At 45.7% G+C, this 16,791-nt stretch overlaps 1 protein-coding gene and 1 long non-coding RNA gene across 3 annotated transcripts in view; one reads left to right on the top strand and one right to left on the bottom strand.

Annotated features, from left to right (window-relative positions):
- LOC107115351 overlaps positions 1–10,296 on the bottom strand; it is a 29,432-nt gene extending 19,136 nt beyond the window's left edge. Inside the window, exon 1 of one of the 2 annotated variants that reach the window (XR_001482672.1) lies at positions 10,225–10,296. This is a non-coding gene — a long non-coding RNA (uncharacterized LOC107115351). The remainder of the gene's footprint in view (positions 1–10,224) is intronic. The other variant, XR_001482673.1, reaches the window with a different exon arrangement.
- A 21-nt stretch (positions 10,297–10,317) lies between these two features.
- PAPSS1 (3'-phosphoadenosine 5'-phosphosulfate synthase 1) overlaps positions 10,318–16,791 on the top strand; it is an 82,677-nt gene continuing 76,203 nt past the window's right edge. The window contains exon 1 of the mRNA XM_015417041.1: positions 10,318–10,678. Coding sequence (XP_015272527.1) covers positions 10,619–10,678 — 60 coding nt within the window. The 5' untranslated portion in view covers positions 10,318–10,618. The remainder of the gene's footprint in view (positions 10,679–16,791) is intronic.

Raw genomic sequence — 16,791 nt, 5'->3', positions numbered from 1 at the left:
TTAAACCCCCCCCCTCCCCTCCTGGAGTCAGGCCACATCTGTATGATGAAACTCTGCAAGAGAAGGAAAGGGGTTTAAAGTTTAAATGCCTCCCCTTTAGGACGGATAAGAGGAAGTACTTCTTCACCCAAAGAGTGATTAACACTTGGAATTCACTGCCACAGGAAGTGGTGGTGGCTACAAGCATGGACGGCTTCAAAAGGGAATTAGATAAGCATATGGAGCAGAGGCCCATCAGTGGTTATTAGCCACAAGGTATAGATAGGGACTCTGGGGCAAGTGATGCTTGGGGGGGGGGTCAATAGTGGGAGGGCTTCTAATGTCCTGGCCCCACTGGTGGACCTCCTGATGGCACCTGGTATTTCTGGCCACTGTGTGACACAGAGTGTTGGACTGGATGGGCCTTTGGCCTGATCCAACATTGGCATCTTTTATGTTCTTATGACATTCATTGCTTCAGGATAAACCCTGAAGTGACATCACATCTCTCTAAGAATCACTGGAAACTCAACGGTAAAACTACAGAGTTTTTGGTGATTCCTAGAAAGGACTGATGTCACTTCCAGTTTTTTCCCCTGGAAATGATGTCACATCGGCACCAACAGCTGCCCCTCCATATCTCCACTGTTGGCCTCCCAGTGGTTGCCTGGCAACTCTACGCAGTGTACTTCTGTCCCCTTGCCATACAATTTCTGGTGAAGGTACTGGGGGAAGGGAAATCTTCCCCTCAGTATCCAAATCTTCCCGTCCAAGATTCTATAAGATCTTGAGTGCATCAATTTCTCCGTTTTCTTCACCATTAACTGACTGCAGGCAGGCCAGGTCTCCTGCTATAGTGGGAGACCTCTTGCAAGTTGCCACTTATCCCAGTTTCCTACAAGGCTTCCAAGACCAGCAAGAAAAAAAAAATAGTGAAAAATGAGGGGGTGCAACAGTGTCATGCCAACATGCAGTGTCAGTTCCAATGGAAAAAAAAATGGAAGTGATGTCATTATGTTGAGTTGGTGCTCTAGATTTCACCCCAAACTCTATGAATTAACTAGAGTTTTTGGTAAATTCTGGCAAGTTTCCTCCAATGTAACAATGTCACTTCCAGTTTGTTACAGTAAGTGACAGTGTGTGCTGGACAATGCCGGTGCACCTGTTCCCACCCCCAATTCCTCCTAGGGGGTTACCGGTTGCTGACTGTAAATTGTGCTCAGTGTTCCATGCTTCTGAAGCATGCCCAGCCCTCTTTAGACCTTTTCTGTGTGTGTGTAGGGGGGAGATCTTTTATGCAGAAGCCCATAAGGTTATTGGGCATGGGAGACTGGGGGCAGGGACACGAGGGAACCATTGGTAATGGTGTGGTGTTACTTCCAGGATTTTATCATAGAGTTTCCAGTGATTCCTAGAGAGCGCTGTTGTCACTTCTGGGGTTTCTCTGGAAGTGATGTCATGCTGTTGGCCTGACAGCCATTTTTAAATTTTCTTGGCATTTGGCAGCTGTAATGTGGGTAGTCTGTAGGTCTGTCAACTCTGACTTAGGAAATTCTAGCAGATTTGGGGGTGGTACCTAGGGAAGGTGGCAGCTGTAATGTGGGTAGCCTGTAGGTCTGTCAACTCTGTCAACTCTGACTTAGGAAATTCTTGCAGATTTGGGGGTGGTACCTAGGGAAGGACTTCCATGACCGTATGCTATACCATAGAGTCTGCCCTTCAAGGCTGCAATTTTCTCCAGGGGATCTGGAGGTTACTTGTAATTCTGGGGGAAATCCTGGAGGTTGTTAACCCTAGTAGTTTGGTATTGTGCTACAGTCATGTTCTGCACTAACAAAATCTATGATATAGATGATGATAGAACCAAGAGGTCAGCACTGTTTCAACTGAATGTGTGACCTCTAGTGGAGAAGAGATGTCATTACAGATCTCAAATTGATGAAATCTGTTCTGCTCCAATGTCAGTTAAAACACTACTTTAAAATACATCTGCCCAACAGCCATAAGAAACACATCAATGTTACAAGTAGAAGTAAAGCTGCTGAATTTCTTGCATGCTATATTTTGTGGATTAAAAGGACTGGAAATGAAATGCTACATTTTGAACCATTTACACTTCTGAAATTAAAATTTACCTCAAACCCTTAAATATGGTGCCTAATTAACGAATGGTATATAGAGGTCAGTGTACTTATTTGCTAGCTATTGCCTCAGCACAAGAATTAGGCTAACAAATTTGCCTTCTTAATTGTCTTAATCTCATACCATGCTTTACCACTGCACTGTTCATTTTTGGTTTATAATTTTGAATGTCTAGATTTTTTTCAAGATGGGATTTCAGACTGGCATCATAATTTTGACCTCCTCTGGAACTCATTAATAAAGGTGGCATATTATGTGAAATAAGACGGCTCTGCCGTATTTATGTGGAGCATAACATTTAGAGCCACTGAACAGTGTGAAATAGTGTTGCCTCAGTATAGTGCTATATCTATCTGATGGGATTAAGTACTTGGGATTTACACCTAGGTAAATCCCACTGGCTCAAGTGGTTAAGACGCTGAACTGCAGGCTGTGGAAGGTCAGTAGTTCAGCAGTTCGAGACCCGGGTGCCGCATGATGGAGTGAGCTCCCATCTCTAGTTCCAGCTCCTGCCAACCTAGCAGTTCGAAAGCAAGAAATTGCAAGTAGATAAATAGGTACCACTTCGGTGGGAAGGTAACAGCGTTCCGTGCGCCTTGGTGTTTAGTCATACCGGCCATATGACCACGGAAACGTCTTCGGACAGCGCTGGCTCTTCGGCTTTGATGAGCAACGCAACCCTAGAGTCGGATTCGACTTGCTTTCGAGCAAGGGAACCTTTACCTTTTTTTACTCTACAGTGCTAGTCCATCTTTCTGTCCACGACACCAAGATGTTTTCATGGCTAATGGAAGGCCCAGGGCAACTTGACCTAGAGAGAGAGCATACAAATTATAAATCATCATAAACATAGCACTGTTTAGGTTGCCCTTTCCTAATTCAGGCCGAATCTGCATTTGCATTTTTAAATCATTTTTGTGCTTTTGTGACGCCGTCTTTCTCTATGCTTGTTTGAATGTTGTTTGGAGAAGATTCTTTTAAAGCAGTGTGGAGGTGCAATGACAGTGGAGCTGCCCCAAAGGATGATAAACATGTGTGGACGTGCAAAAGTATACTAGCACTGTTGAGGTGTGAAAACGACACCAAATGTAGACAGCTTTTTTGAAGACGGAGTCAAAAGGCTGGGACACCGGTGGGAAAGACAAATGCAGATTCCGCCTCAGTTACGATGGTCAGAGAAACTGGATTAAGAGACAAGCAGCTGAGTCAATCCACTGATATTGTAGAGGCCTCTGGTGGCCAAAGGTCAAACTGCAACACATTACCCATTGACTCCTGGGTTTTCCCTAGAAATATTGTCAGGTCAAAGGCAGCCCCGCGGCTTCGGGGGAATTGACCAATAGTATCGGGGCAAACGGCGGCGCAACATCAAGGCAGCTCTAGTGTGAAATCAGCCTGTCACTCTCTATGCAATGCCACTATTTTTGTTTTATAATTGTGGTGAATGATGAGGGTTGCCGGTGGGAGGCTTCCTGCTATAACAGGAGGCCTGGCAACGCTACCCGGCCTGGAATTATGATCTCTGAGAACAGCAAAAGTGACAACCCCCAGAGCGGAATCACAGTCCCCGGGAGCAGGAAACTGATCACAAAAACATGATAATATCTTGTTGTCAACTGCTGCAGGATATTTTCAAATAGCAGTTATTTTTAGGACTGCAGAATGAAAGATAATGTTGTGTGCAGATACAGTTCAATAGAGCAATTCTTATATGACTGTGGAGTGTACACAATATTGCATGATTTCAGGAGAACAGTATGGTACAACTCGTAGTGAGCATACTAGAAACTGGAGAGGATTAAATATTAATTTGTGCAGGATTTGTAAACGCAGGAGGGAAACAAAACACAAAAATTCCCTGGTTCCATAAACTGCACCAGTAACATTTTTGCTTGGCTACTGATGTACACATACAGAAGCAACCTCAGCTACAATACTTTTCATCATCGGCTGATAAAGATACCAGCAAATGGTCAACATGCCCATACGATTCAAGCCAGGGCAACACCACATCAGCTTGCCTGCTATCAGCCATCATAAAACGTCCACTACATTTTGTTTGGAAATACTGTGCACGTTAAAGATAATACTGAACTAGCTTTGCTCAACAGTTGGTACTGTATGGGTCAATTTTTCATTTATGAATTCTTCCTGTCATTGCCAAAGTGAATGGCAAGTAAGACAATATGTCTACAGGAGGAGGTCAGGGGTGTCGATGCTAAAGACCTGTAGACCTGTGTCTGAGATACTAGAGAGCTATAGGCAGTCACCGTACAGGTCAATAAGGACAAATGACCTAATTTGCCATAAACAGATCTCGATACCAAAATCTTCACATATGAAAGTACACATCACCTAAAGTATGAGATCAGGGTTTGTTTTTTTACAGAAAGATGGGGGACAGATGGGTATTGTGGGCTAGAAACTCAGGCAGGGTGTGATACATAATAGGAACATGGAAGATAAGCAGGAAGCACACCTAGACACAGTGGAGCTCTACGGAAGAAAAGTGTCAACATTCATATGTCATATGTGTCAACATTGCAGAATGGGGCAGCTGATGCAAACTTCATGACCCTAGAAGAAAAGTGAACAGCTGAGAAGCAGGTTAACTAACAAGGCAGAGCAAATTTGGGGATCACTGCACAACCTCCAGAAACATTAATTCAAATGTAGGGTACTTCATTCCACTCTAGGGGTTTGCCATTAGGAGGTCCATCAGTGGGGAGGCAGGGTTTGAGGAGGAGAGGTACCAACCCTCCCCAAACTACCAACCTTCCCCAAACAAAAAACTGCCAGAAATTTCCCAAGGTGGAGTTGGGAACCCATGAGTCATGGGTCTGGATCGAGATAAGCAGCGACATATTTGGGTTTTTTTTGCAAATATCTCTACTGCTTTCAAGATAACATAAGACAAGCAGGGCTGGCCCTGCTTGGCTTCTCAGGGCTAGCCTGGGCTATCCAGGTCAGGGCAAATGGCTAGCCTGATTTTGTCAGATCTCAGAAGTTAAGCAAGGTGGCCCTGGTCAGTATTTGGATGGGAGACCACCACTGAATACCAGGGTTGCTATACGGAGGCAGGCAACAGCAAATCACCTCTGAATGTCTCTCGCCTTCACAACTCTACAGGGTCACTATAAGTCAGCTGCAACTTGGCAGCAAAAAACTACTCAAAAGGAAACATACATCTTTAAAACAATTTTTAAAAGAGTTTAAAAACAGAGTTAAAATACATATAAAACATAAAAACGTTGTTTAGGAAGGAAAATAATCTATATGGCCAAGGGCACAGCCTGGCTAAGAGCCATTATATGAATTAACAGGCCAAGATGATTTGCATCTTGCCTTCCAGGAATAAAGTCTCTCTGAGACGCGTTCAAGATGGGGCTTGTACATCTTAACTGCAGTATAAAACTGGGGCAAATACTAATGTTGGTGATAACCAGTATTAATATGGGAATAGCCTATAGCTGTGGGAATAGCCACAGTGCTGTTGGTCTGTGCTTAGTTACAGAACGAAAGAGATGCAAGCCTCACACATAAACTCCAGGGTAAGGTTATCTTACTGGACCCGGGGTTTATAGGTCTTGCCTCACTGTCAGGCTCCACTAGGGTCAGATCTGAGTCTGGGGCTGTCTCACCCTCCAGGTTTGCTTTAGTTGGGCAAGTGTCCCAGGGTAGAGACTCAGAATACAGCAAAATACCCAGTTCCCACACTCTGCTCTGACAGTTACCTGTCCCCACCCACCAGGGAATACATTTGGCTCTTCCTCCCTGGCTGAAATAGGCACACCATTTCAATGTTTCTCCAAGGGCGGGCCAACCCTGGGCTCAGCCAATCCTCCCTCCCCAACCCAGTGTTGGGGACTGACAGGCCCCTGGGCCAATGGATCCTTGCCTTGGATTGTTGAACTCCCTGTATGTTCCCCCTGGACTTCTTTAAAGAGTTGGCTGCCCTACACAACCTCCTCTAAGGTCAGTGCTGCCTGTTCTCCCTCCCCTTTGTCAGAGCTCCCCTGGGTCATCTTCAGCAAGAACTTTGGTGGGTTGGCTTCTGCTACTGAGCATGCTGCCAAGAGCCAGCTAAGCTCCTTCAAGCTTGTTGGAGTAGACTCCAAGGCCGTGCTCTGTGGCAACCTGACAGACAACTTCCCCGGCCTCCGGGCTTGCTGGCATAGCCTGCCTTTGGTGGGGCTTGCAGTTCCCTGAGGTAAGAGCAGGGGCAAAGGCACCAATCCTGGATGCACTCATTATGGTTTTATTGTTTAACTTTAGGGATTGATGTAGGTGTTACTAAATTGAGGTTTTTTTATTTGCAAAGACTGTTGGGAGCTGCATTTTATGTAGAAAGGGACTGAAGTTTTCTAGCTGAATATTTATTTCCTTTTAACAAGATCAGATAAAAATGCTGAAATACTTTATTAATGAATGACGTCTTTTCTTGTGCCAGGTGAGGGGCTGTGGCAGAGACAGAGCATCTCCTTGGCATGCAGAAGGTCCCAGGCTCAATCTCCAGTTAAAAAGGCCGGGCACTAGGTGCTGCAAAAGACCTGAGACCTTGGAGAGCCGCTGCCAGACTGAGTCGACAAACCTGACCTTGATGGACTGATGGTCTGCTTCAGTATAGGGCAGCTTCATGTGTATGTTCACTACATTGTTAGTTCGTAAAATTCCTGGGATAGCATTCCTATTCTTTATTTCAACTAGTAGGTTAAAAGTTTTCTGGTCTCTTCATCTGTTTCCCAGAATGATTGTCTGAGGCAAGCTAGTTTAATAATCTTACATCTTAATTTAGTCAACTATTGATTCTACGCAGGGACATTGTCTGTACAACAGGCCAACAATTGTGCTTTCAACTTTACAAGTTCTTTGTGCTGCTTTTTCTTTCTGAAAGAATCAATTTATCCATGTCCAATCATACAGCCACACAGGTGTTGCTGTTACCACCGATTTTCAGAAATTTCTGGATGTGGTTATCTCAAAGAATGAATCAAGGTCTTGTCTTGCAGCAAAGATACGTTTAGTCTCCACTGTTGCAATTTGGCAACAATGATGATAAAGAGGATAGCGAGACATACCAGTGCACGATCACTGGTTTAGCTGAGCAGGTATGCAAGTAATTAAGAAGGGAGTGCGGGACTTCCGGTCTAAGCGTTTTGCCGCTCGGACGCATCTCGTCTCGCTCGGATGGAGATGCGCTGAGACCCGGCTGATGGGAGGGGTTTGGGTTCGTCCCGGACACCCCCCCCCCAGGTCTCTATAGGAGACCCCCAGCCTGGGGAGCTGAGAAGAGCCTCTTCCAAGGGGACGCCCCAAGGAATTGAGGCTCACCTTCTTCCCCGATAAGTACCGTCGACGTGGAGCCAGCATGGCGCCTAGAGACGACTGCCGGAGCAAGTGATCACGACCAACTCATTAAAAAGACTTCCAAAAGATCTCCAAGGCTACAAACTGTGAGTTAAGCAAAGCTCAGGTGAAAAATAAGCGAATGGAGCCTTGGTAGTAATTGGAAGTGCCTAAGTTTGAAGCACGGGGGGGGAGATTTCAAGGGCCCCCCCCCATATGAGTAAACTGTAAAAACGGTTTTAAATCGAAAATAAAAAGACTTTGAACCAAACCAAGCGTATAAGAAGTTAAGCAAACGCAAAAGCTGCTAAAATATACGAAGTGGAATTAAAACGCATAACTTTTGCTTTGTTTTGGAAAACTTACTTCTTGTTGATATTATGGCCGGGAGAGGACGAAGAGCGCTGGAGAAAAACTACAGCAACTGAGAAAACGTTGAAAAAGATGGAAGAACAGACTGAGAGTATTAATAAAAGAATGGATGAAGCAGAGAACGAGAGATCCTCGGATAAAACCCAACTAATACAGCTCCAGCTAGAAAGATCCATGGAATACCTGAGGATAAGAATGAGGATCTAAAGGAACTCTTGGCGGTTGCCTTGGCCCCACTAATGGATTACAAACAAGAAGACTTAATTAAGGAAATGGATGTGGCGTACAGGATTTATCCGGACTTTATAAAGAAAAATAAACTCCCAGGGGAAACTTATTTAAAATTCACAAAACGATCAACCAGGGAACTGGTGCTAAAGTCAACAATGGGGAAATCCTTAAAAATCAAGAATGAAGAGATAAAATTTTTGAAAGACATCCCATTCGAAGTAAGAAAAACGAGGAAACTATAAAGGATGCTTACTCTCTCTCTGCAAAAAAAGGGAATAGAGTATAGATGGCTATTTCTGGAAGGGTTGAGTTTTAATTGCCAGGATAAAAAATATAAAATTGACTCTGTTCCAAAAGCGGAAAGATTTATGGAAAGAAGCAGAAGGAAAAGAATTTAAAAATGGATGCGGAGGAAGAAGATGAGTAGTCCTACTCACAGGACTCAACAAGCCAATCTTCCTTGTCATCAGAATCATCTGAATCGGAGAAAGGAGAGGTCGCTCCCAATCTGCATAAAATGAAGAAATCTAAGAAGAAAAGACTCTAAAACTAAAGCATGAGTGCTAAGGGCAGTAATTGTGCCAAGCTAATAACTTTATACTTTTTATAATCGAACTAATCTCTGTATAACCTGTACTAATAGGTTAAAAAGGTCTATTTTTAAGCTTGCTTTAGATCATGATTTGTATTAGTCTTTCCCCTTTCCCCATATCCAGTAGGAGATTTAGAATAGAATGGTAGTTTTTCCTCCCTTTATCCAGTAGATTATACGTATTTAGACTTCCCTGACCCATTTCCCATAGTAATAGTGATAGGGCATTAGTATCCCTTTCCCCATTCCATATATATGTAGTGTGTAGAAAATGCAAAAATAAAAAATTCCCCTTGGGGGGGGGGCAAAAAAAAGAAAGAAAAAAAAGAAGGGAGTGCGGTACTGGTCAGCAAATAATCCAGGTGAAAGCACCTATAATTGATCTCTCTGTTGGATTAACAGTTTCCAGCTATTATGCAAGATTTAAAAACTCATGATACTGCTCCAGATTTTGTATTTGTAAAATGAAGTATTCCAGTTAAGCAGGAGATCCTGGATACCCCTGAAATCACCACATTTGATCTGAAGAGCAGGGGAAAACCTTGGAAGATCCATATCAGGCTTCTACCCATCGTCAATACCACACTCAAGGTATACACTTATCTTTCTCTGTAAGCAACGTGTAGCCTAAATGCCAATCATATCAACAGTGATTGCAGGGACTTGTGTTGGGGGATCCTTTCAGCATCCCCTAAATGGTTTGTCTAATCCATTCTAGGTGATTTATCAACAACCTGCTCTGTTAGTAGGCACACTGTGGACAAGTTACAGTAGTTAAGAGATCACAGAAGTGGTAGATACTGTTTAGTAGTTTGGAATTGTGAATCTCTGAAAGCAATTATTGTGCCTAATGAATCTGGTTGCAGGATACTGGAAATCACACTGCAGGTTCCTGTCCCGCACAGTCCAGAGTGGTGCATTCCGTCCTACCATATCCACCTTCTGCCACTGCATTCTCTGAGTTGTGTACCCAGGCCCTTACTACAGAGCAAAGAAAACAAAACCACCAACTCCCCTTGATAAAAAAATAAAATGTAAAGGTGGCGGGGAACCGTTTCGTGGCTGACGTAATACGAAATGTACATTAAGCGCGCGCACAGCATATGCCCAGTGAAACACGGCTGCTGGCGGCGGAAAGTGCCCTCCAGTCGCAACAGATCTTTGGCATCGATCGCCCCGTTGGGTTTTCAAGGCAAGGGAGATTCAGAGGTGGTTTGCCGTTACCTGCCTCTGCGTGGCGAACCTAGACTTTCTTGGTGGCTTCCTATCCAAGCCGACCCTGCTTAGCTTCCGAGACCGGGCTAGCCCCTAGAAACCGGCAATTACAGAACCTCCAAAAAACAACCCTGGATTTCATTTGCCAGGCGCGAGGAAGCAACAATACAGAAAATACCACCCCTTCTACCTCCGCGCTTCTGCAAACGCCTAGCTGGCTGTTTTTCGCCTAATCCAATAAAGCGCTGTCTCTTCCCCCAGCGACCTCAGCCTGGCAATTTCACATCTCCCCCCGCCGGCTCAAAAAAGCAGGCGGCTAGAGCGGCAAACCCGGAAGTGCTGCTCACCCTTGTCTTTTCCTCCTCCGCTCCCGTCCCTGGGCAACGTCATTGTCTGCCGCGAGCCTACACAGGTTGCGTGGCAGTGGCAGCCGGGCGCATGCGCGTTCTGCGGAGGGACGGAGCGGGTGATCGCGCGCCTGTCCTCCGTCCCCGCCTCACTCTTGCCCCTCCTTTTCGGTCCCTTCTCGGCCCCTCTCCCCCTCCCTCCCTCTCCCCCCCCACTTTCCTCTTAGCTGCCTCCTCCTGCCGAGCCGGGCTCGCGCACGATCACACCGTCAGCATCCTCTCTTGCAAGAGCATCTTTCCCCCCTTCCCGTGACAGCGAATCTTCTACTCCGCCAGCGCCTGCCTGCCTTCCCGCAGCTTTTCCTTCTCTTCTCCCCCCTTCCACCCACCGTAGATGGAGTTGCCTGCCAGCCAGTGCAAAAAAGTCAAGCTGAGCAACAAAGTGCAGAACTGGGTAAGTCCGAATGTGTAGCTGCAAGCGAGGCTGGGGATCGAGGCTGGGAGGAGAGCAAAACCGGAGAAGCCTGCCCGACCTTGCTGGTGGACTGACGCGCTTTTGCTTGAAGGACCTTGAGAAAAGGCTGGGCGCCTGAGGGGGCGGGAAGCTCAGCTGGGACAGCAAGCCGAGTGCCCCGTTTGCGGTCTCCCAGTCGCCCCAAATGTGCCTAGTTTGGAAGAAGGGGCGGTGTCTGGTGAAGAATGCGGGGCTTCTTGGGATGCCCGAGGCTTTCCCTTGCTCTGCAGGAGGAGCACATTTAAGTACGTGCCCCTCTGACGCCCTTGCTTTGAGCCGAAAATAATAAAAATAAAAAAGGAGGTATTCCATCTTTATTTTTTTGTCATTTCTCTATATAAAGAAAGCTTGCCTTTTTAATGCTGCTTAATGTTAACGTCTCAGATTATCGTCTGCTTTAAAAGTTGTGGGTGGTAAGAAGAGGACAATGCAGAGGAACGCTATGGTTCTTCTTGGTGTCTATTGGCGGAGGAAAGGGCTGGAATCTCAAGTGTACAATGTCACCATTCATAAATCTTGGGTGGCGAGAGACTGAGGTTCTTTGTGGATGGCTCCTTGAATGGGAGCACTGTTGAATCAGGAATGAACACAGTTGGGGGGTTTTCCTTGCCAAGGTGCCAACAGGTCAATTTACAGTACCGGCCAAAGACTAGGAAATGGCCAGATTATGAGAAATGAAGCTTGGCCTCTGTTGGCAAGTGGGATGCTGGTCTACCTGGATGGTTTTGGTCTGATCCAGAGGGGCTGGTCACGATCTAGTGATTTGAATAGAATAATGACGAGTTCATGTTATCTGAAAACAAGTGCTTATTGGTGAGCAAATATTTTTGTTCTGAGGTGGATCAGGTAGGGAAAAAAAATCACCTGAGTGTTAGAAACTTGGAAGCAAAGTGCAAACTCAGCCAGCAAAGTGCATTATTAGTTCTCTACCAGTGAGATAAAAAAGGCCAAAATCTTTCTGCTTTTGTGTTTCTTTAAAAATGCTAGGTATTAATCTTGTCACGTGGTACTGTATTCATTGTAAAGCGCGGCAAGTCTAGTCATGTTGTTGAGGGCAGGTAGAGATGGCCTGATGAGGTAAAATAATTTACTTTGTGCCTCTGGCATGCCATATTAGTGCTGTTTGGGATTCCTTGGGAAGTTCCACGATCTGTCTGATGGTTTTTTTAGAGCTTCACTTTTCTGAAAACGAAAGATGTTTTTGGCTAATATTTCTAGTGAAAATATACAGCTCAAAATAAAACCCCTTCCCCCCAGTAGTTAAAATCTCCTGTTTTACCTGGTACTAATAGGATTCTGGCACAAATGTTCCTTATGTAATCTGGTTTAATTTCCGCTTCATCGCCCTCAGCTCCTGTGTGCACCATGGAGTGAGTCTTAGGCGGGGCGCAGAGGGTTCGAGGAGCGATCTTGTCGATGGCCGCCGAGAGTCGGTTTTGCCAGTCCTCGACAAGCTCATCCAACGAGCTGCTAGGGGGCATTGGATCCCGGAGGGCCATCTGGAATTGCATAGGATCCATTTGGCCCCGTGGGCGAACTAAAATATGCTCGCCACCCAAACAGGGTTGGAGTGGCATGTTCACATGGGCCTTCATTGCCAACAGCCTTGGACGTTTCTTAGCCTACAAGACTGGGTCATATAAAACCATCCTGAAATGTGAGTAGACATGGTGGCTGAAAACATAGGTTGCAAAGATCAGTCAAGGTAACATTTGGAGTTAAGCAACCTTGAAGCATTAGGATATAGTCACACTGTGTTCCTTTGTAAATGTGTGTGTGAAGTGCCATCAAGTTGCTTCTGACCTATGGCAACCCTGTGAATTCATGGCCTCCAGAATGTCCTATCGTTTCTAAACCAGTTTTGGCTCTAGTGTTCCTGTAATGGGGGTGGGGGAATGACTTTAATTCCTGCCACAAAAGACATTTCTGTGAGTGGAACAAGACCTCTTGCCTTCCTGCTGCAAGCCCAAAATACTGTTCCCCGGGGGACAGGAGACTTCAGGGAGAGCATGAGTGACTTGGAAGTCTGTACCAGGAGGCAGGAATAGGTAAAATTTGTTTTCCCTCTTTCCATTAGCAAACATTTACTGTAAAATCCCATAAACGTCCCTGTTAACAATGAATTGCAGCTTTTTTGGCGTTCTTGCAAAAAACCCTGTAAGTGTGTTAAGTGCCATCAAGTCACTTTTGACTTATGGTAGTCCTACAAATTAATGACCTCCAGACCATCCTATCGTTAACAGCCTCACCCAAGTCTTGCAAACTAAGGGCTGTGGCTTCCTTGATTGAGTCCATCCATCTCATGTTGGGCCTTCAACTTTCCCAAACATTATTGTCTTTTCCAGTGTCTCTTGTCTTAAGAACATAAGAACATAAGAGATGCCAATGTTGGATCAGGCCATCCAGTCCAACCCTCTGTATCCCACAGTGGCCAGAAATACCAGTGCCATCAGGAGGTCCACCAGTGGGGCCAGGACATTAGAAGCCCTCCCACTGTTGGCCCCCGCCCCCCAAGCAGCAAGATGACAGAGCATCACTTGCCCCAGAGTCCCTATCTATACCTTGTGGCTAATAGCCACTGATGGCCCTCTGCTCCATATGCTTATCTAATTCCCTTTTGAAGCCGTCCATGCTTGTAGCCGCCACCACTTCCTGTGGCAGTGAATTCCAAGTGTTAATCACTCTTTGGGTGAAGAAGTACTTCCTTTTATCCGTTCTAACCCGACCGCTCAGCAATTTCATGGAGTGCCCACGGGTTCTTGTATTGTGAGAAAGGGAGAAAAGTACCTCTTTCTCTACCTGCTCTTTCCCATGCATAATCTTATAAACCTCAATCATGTCACCCCTCAGTCGTCGTTTCTCCAAGCTAAAGACTTGGTGAATGAATTCTAGTAGATTATAGCAGTAGGAAATTCTCATGTTAGTGTGCAACTGTCCGGGCTTGGGGCACCCTGCCTCCCCGAGACTCTGGAAAGCACTGTCAAGGCCCCCTCAGGTCTGAGCGTGGACTTCGACAGCAGAAGGACTCCCCACCCCCATCACTACCCGGTCTCAGGGCAGAGAGGAGTGCCACAGAGCTGTCATGCCCCGTGCCAAGGCCACCATTGGCAGCATTGGATTGTGAAGGGGCAGGGAGGCACCCACCTGACGAGGCCAGCCATGGGCCCACGCCCTGGCAGTAGCTGGTGACTGGTGCAGTTCCAAAGGAAGAGGCGCCGTTGGAGATTGTGTTGAGTACTTCTGGCCTGGGGCTGGGACTCCTTCAGCTGCCCCACCCCCTATTGGGGAGAGCCAGAAGTCAGGGATGAGGCAAGAGGCCAGATGCAGCCAGCCTGAATGGGGAAAGGCTGACGATTCCAGAGGGGCGGGGCCAAGTATTGGGGGGGGAGCAAGAGAGGCAGGGCATAGAGGGGGAAGGGGAGGATTAAAGGGGAGCCAAGAGGCAGAGGTCGAGGAGGAGAGAGAGAGCAGGCTCCAGAAGTGATTGAAGGAGGCAAACTGGCAGGGAGGAGGAGGTGGTGGAGGGTAAGGGTGTTTTAACCCCATGTCCCTCCCATTCTGAGACCTCTCACTGCTCCCTGGGGTGGGCAAGAAGATGGCTGAGGGCAGCAAGCACCAAGAGAGACCAGCAGGGCCTGACAGCAAGAGCCAAAGATAAACGCAGTGTCTATATTTAAAGTGAATTAATCTCATATCGATCTTTCTGTAGATGCTGAGCTGGGGGCTCTGGATTGTTAAGTATACATTGGCTCATGGTTTTTGAAGGGAATTGGGCTGACTCTTGATAACCATCCCCATACTTGAAAAAAATGTTGGGTTGTTCGAAGCATATTTCCCCAGAACTAAGACTCCTCTAGGATGGGACTTCAGAAGTGGCTCAAGGGTTCTCTCCCAGAGAATGCTTGACAAAGAGCGCTTGTGTGGCGTAATGGTTAGAGTGTCGGATTATGAGACACAAATTTGAGTCCCCACTCTGCCGTGAAAGCTTGCCGGATGACCTTGGTCCAGTCGCACACTCTCAGCCTAACCTACCTCATAGGGTTCTTGTGAGGATGAAATGGAGAAGCGGAGAACAGTATCAGCTGCTTGGAGTCCCCATTGGGGAGAAAGGTGGGATACAAATGGAGCCAATAAACAGTGTTAGTTAAATATGGCCTCAGGATGGGTTTACCTCCAGCTCAATACAAATATATATACAAAAAAGAAATCAAAACAAAGCAACTGTCTAGCCAATGACGTCAGTCACTGGCTCGTCACCCTTGTGCAAACTGAGTGTGCTCTTTGGAGTACATCCCATGTTTCTCTGCAGTGATGCACTTCAGGGTAATGGCTGGCATATTTTCTGCTCCGCTAACCAGGGTGACCTTGTGTAAAGATACAGGATTCTTAGAAACCGTTAGAAGTTTATATCTCAAGAAAGGCTATTTTCAAGAGTTGCCACTGTAACCTTTTCTCCATGGAATTGCATGGTCATTGCATGCTTCTGCTTTCTTTTTAATTAAAAAAAACCAGTATGGCATACATTTCTTGGTGAAGGGTCCATGATGAAATGTGTAAGGCATTCTGAGGGGACCGGTTCGAAGGGCTTTAAAAAAATTAGAGAACTCATTTAACTTTATTGTGATAATATCCTCTGTGCCTGCGTCTGGTTGGTTAAACAGATATGGTAAGGGGTAAATGGCATTTTGGTAGTGCTTGGTGCTAGGAAGGTAAGGCTTCTGTAGACGAATAATGAAAGCTATAAGGCATTCAAGCTGTGCAGTGGTGCAGCACTTTAATACTGATAATGTGAGCACTAGAGCTGATACAATCTTGAACAGAAGATGATTTATATTTAGACGAGGTAGAAAAAACTGGTTTCTTAGAGCTAGAAACTTGTTGCCACCACCTCCAGGCATTGTGAAGAAGGAGGTTGGGGGGGAGGGAGGGAGAGTGAAAAACTGACCAACGGATCTTAAAAGTTGCTAATAGCAACACTTTGCGTAACTATAACCACAGTAGCCTAATACAAGACTACGCAAATACTTCCTAAAGCTAGAATACAACGAACTTTTCTCCCTGAAGTGATGGGGAAGTAAGTGAGCAGGGAGTCATGACACTGCCAATTCAGCAAGAGTTTGAGCAACAAAAATTAAGAACATAGGAAGAGCCCTTCTGGATCAGACCAGGTCTGTCTTGTCTAGCATCCTGTCTCACACATTGGCTGGCCAGTTCTTCTGGAGGAACAACAATGGGGCATAGAGGCTGAGGCCTTCCACTGATGTTGCCTCCTGGCACTGGGATTCAGACATTTACTGCTTCTAAATGTGGAGGTTCCCCTTAGTCACCATGGCTAGTAGCCAACGGTAGACCTATCCTCCATGGATCTGTCTAATCCCCTTTCAAAGCTGCCTGTGCATGTGGCCATCACTGCATCCTCTGGCAGTGAATTCCACATTTGAACCACTCGTGGTGTAAAGAACTATTTCCTTTTGTCCACCCTGAATCTAGTGCCCATCCACTCCATTGGATGCCTTCCAATTCTAGTATTTTGGGAGGGGGAGAAGAATTCCTGTGTACCCCCTATCAAAACTTACTCTCTGTCTGCCATACGTTCATATTATAACAAGATGTAAAACTGTGCTTAATGCCCTGTTGAAAAATCTACATTTGATTATTAATACAGGAAGACTGTAGATCATTAATACAAGAAAACTGTGCAATGCTTTTTGCTATACTCCTGTTTGTCCTGAAGCAAGAGAAAGAGTTTAGAGACCCAAGTTCGAATCCTTGCTCTGCCATGAAACTTTGCTGGCTTGGTGACCTTGGGCCAGTCAGATATGTTCAGCCTAATCTATTGCACAGGTTTGTTGTGAGAATAAGGAGAGGACACCAATGTAAGCTGCCTTGGGGTTCCATTTGGCAGAAAATCAGAGTTTAAGTGACAAAAATAAAAAAAAAATCTATTGCCGAGTTAGTGCCTGATCATATTTGCTGTGGGCCATGGGAGAAAGGAAGACTATGTGGGCAGTTTTCTTTTAAGATTATTGAAATCACATATGCATTTTAAAGTG

Source organism: Gekko japonicus, unplaced genomic scaffold, assembly GCF_001447785.1.
Source record: "Gekko japonicus isolate JY-2015 unplaced genomic scaffold, Gekko_japonicus_V1.1 scaffold628, whole genome shotgun sequence".
In the NCBI taxonomy this organism is placed as follows: domain Eukaryota; kingdom Metazoa; phylum Chordata; class Lepidosauria; order Squamata; family Gekkonidae; genus Gekko; species Gekko japonicus.
This window is presented reverse-complemented; position numbering and strand designations above follow the sequence as displayed.